The 1382-nt window shown below is 38.6% G+C and overlaps 1 protein-coding gene across 1 annotated transcript; it reads right to left on the bottom strand.

Moving 5' to 3' along the window:
* Positions 1-284: 284 nt before the first annotated feature.
* On the bottom strand, positions 285-662 carry LOC121002417 (NADH dehydrogenase [ubiquinone] 1 alpha subcomplex subunit 6-like). Its single transcript, XM_040433874.1, has one exon. The coding sequence runs from the start codon at positions 660-662 to the stop codon at positions 285-287; it is 378 nt and encodes a 125-aa protein (XP_040289808.1).
* Positions 663-1382: the final 720 nt, after the last annotated feature.

Raw genomic sequence — 1382 nt, 5'->3', positions numbered from 1 at the left:
TACAGATGTTGCTTGATTGCAGTGATTGCCTCAAAATGTAGTGCAATAATATATTAAGTTAAGGTTGCCATAATTTTTGTCCAGGCCAATTTCATTAGTTTTTTTAATTATTCTGTTGAACCACAATTAAAAGCAATGTCTAATTTTCATTAGTTGATTTTCAGTAATTTTTTTTTTTTTTAGGTATATATCAATTTTATAATTTTTTTTTACATTTGCACACTAGTTTTAAGTTTGCCACATAGTCCTACTTGAGTAACGTTAAATACAATTTTTATGAACTCTTAATGGTCCTGGCCAACATAGAAGTTAGAAAGAAAATCATCAGGTTGTAGACTCTCAGTCTCATGGAAAAATCGCATAATGTGTGTCCTTTGCTTCCATACCTTTATAGTTTCTTCTAAATCCATCTTCCCCTTGATTACAAGAAGATCAATGACCCTAGGATCGGTTACATCAGCATTTCTTTGAAACCTCTCTCTCACCATTTCCCTTCCTTGTTTCACAGTGATATCTAGCTGAAACACATGCACTGTATTAGGCACTTCCCGGTACCATGCTCTGTACAACTCTCGCACCCGGCGTTTCGCATCGCTCAAATCTCGGCTAAGAATCGGTTTAACCGAACCAATTACGCGACTAGCGCTTTTTGTCGCAGCCATTTTCCACGGCAGTATCTAGACGATTTTCAGTAATTTTTTATTACTATTTTTATTACTATTATTTACCATTTTATTATCATTATTATTATTACTTTTGTCAGTTTAAAGTTACGGTATTTCAGTAACCATTGTGGGGTTTTCTTTCTTTAACGGAAGGGTACGAAGAGGTTTGTCCATATGTGTATGTCTCTTCTTCATTCTAAACCTTTCTTCAAAATAATTTCTGTAATTTGTGTGAAGCAGGATGTGCATACTTAAAGGGGTTATCCGAGACTATGTCCCCCATATGCCCGGGCCCCTCACACTGATTTTACTTACCCAGGTCCCTGCGGCACTACTGGTCCCTGCGCAGCCGCTACTACTTTTCGCTATGTGTGGATGAAAACATCCGATGTCAGGGGGAGCAGCCAATGGCAGGTGGTGACAGGGACTAGCCTCCCTAGTATCGCAGGTGGAGCTAAGAAGGCTCGTCACTGTTCCTGCCTGCCATTGGCTAAGTAGATTCAGTATGAGGGGCCCGAGCGTATGAGGGACATTTTTTTGTCTCGATAACCCCTTTAATGGCAGCTCCAAGAGTTAATCGTAGTAAAAAAAAAAAAAAAAAAATTGATTCATAGATTGATACAGTCTCCAGGGAAAGATGGAGTACAGCCTCTTTCACAGAGATCATAGTGCCATGGAAATGCATACAGTGCTTTATTTGTGTTTTTAGTGTTTGTA

Source organism: Bufo bufo, chromosome 5, assembly GCF_905171765.1.
Source record: "Bufo bufo chromosome 5, aBufBuf1.1, whole genome shotgun sequence".
NCBI lineage: Eukaryota > Metazoa > Chordata > Amphibia > Anura > Bufonidae > Bufo > Bufo bufo.
This window is presented reverse-complemented; position numbering and strand designations above follow the sequence as displayed.